Here is a 566-nt window from a genome sequence, read left to right as displayed (position 1 = left end):
CTGGCTGGGGTCCCCCTCCAACCCTGCACCCCCAGCCCTGGGAGTCCCACAGCTCAGCCCCTGCCCCATGTGGAGCCTGTCCCCCACTCAGGCATCCTATAGCCCCTGACCCACACAGATACCTCACCCCCGCTCCTGGGCATCCTGTAGTCGAGTCCCTGGCCCCTACCCTGGCACCCTATAGCCCCTGCCCCATATGGACCCCTGGCTGCCAGCCCTGGGCATCCTATAGGCCTGCGTAGCCCCAGCCCTGTCCCCAGGGCTTGCAGGGCACCCCAAAGCCCAGCCCCATGGCCCCTGGAGACCCCCTGCACCCCACAGCAGGTCTCTCTCTCAGTCAGTGGCCCCAGTAGCCTCCCACATTCCCAGCCCAGGCCCCTTCCCAGCCCCCAAACACCATTTGGTGTGGCATCCCCTGTCCCCTTCACGCCAACCCCCACCGCCTCTGTCCCCAGAGGAGAAGCGGAAGAAGGAAAAGCCGGAGGGACAAGGGGCACGGGGTGCCCCCCCGGGGCTGCACCGCTCCAAGACCTTCGTCAACCTCTTCTTCCAGAGGGGACGTGCGC

General features: G+C 67.1%; 1 protein-coding gene across 1 annotated transcript in view; it reads left to right on the top strand.

The window, feature by feature from the left end:
- PDZD7 (PDZ domain containing 7) overlaps nt 1-150 on the top strand; it is a 5,608-nt gene extending 5,458 nt beyond the window's left edge. Inside the window, exon 9 of the mRNA XM_009323282.1 lies at nt 119-150. Coding sequence (XP_009321557.1) covers nt 119-150 — 32 coding nt within the window. The remainder of the gene's footprint in view (nt 1-118) is intronic.
- Nucleotides 151-566: the final 416 nt, after the last annotated feature.

This window comes from Pygoscelis adeliae, unplaced genomic scaffold (genome assembly GCF_000699105.1).
Source record: "Pygoscelis adeliae isolate BGI_AS28 unplaced genomic scaffold, ASM69910v1 Scaffold294, whole genome shotgun sequence".
Lineage (NCBI taxonomy): Eukaryota > Metazoa > Chordata > Aves > Sphenisciformes > Spheniscidae > Pygoscelis > Pygoscelis adeliae.
This window is presented reverse-complemented; position numbering and strand designations above follow the sequence as displayed.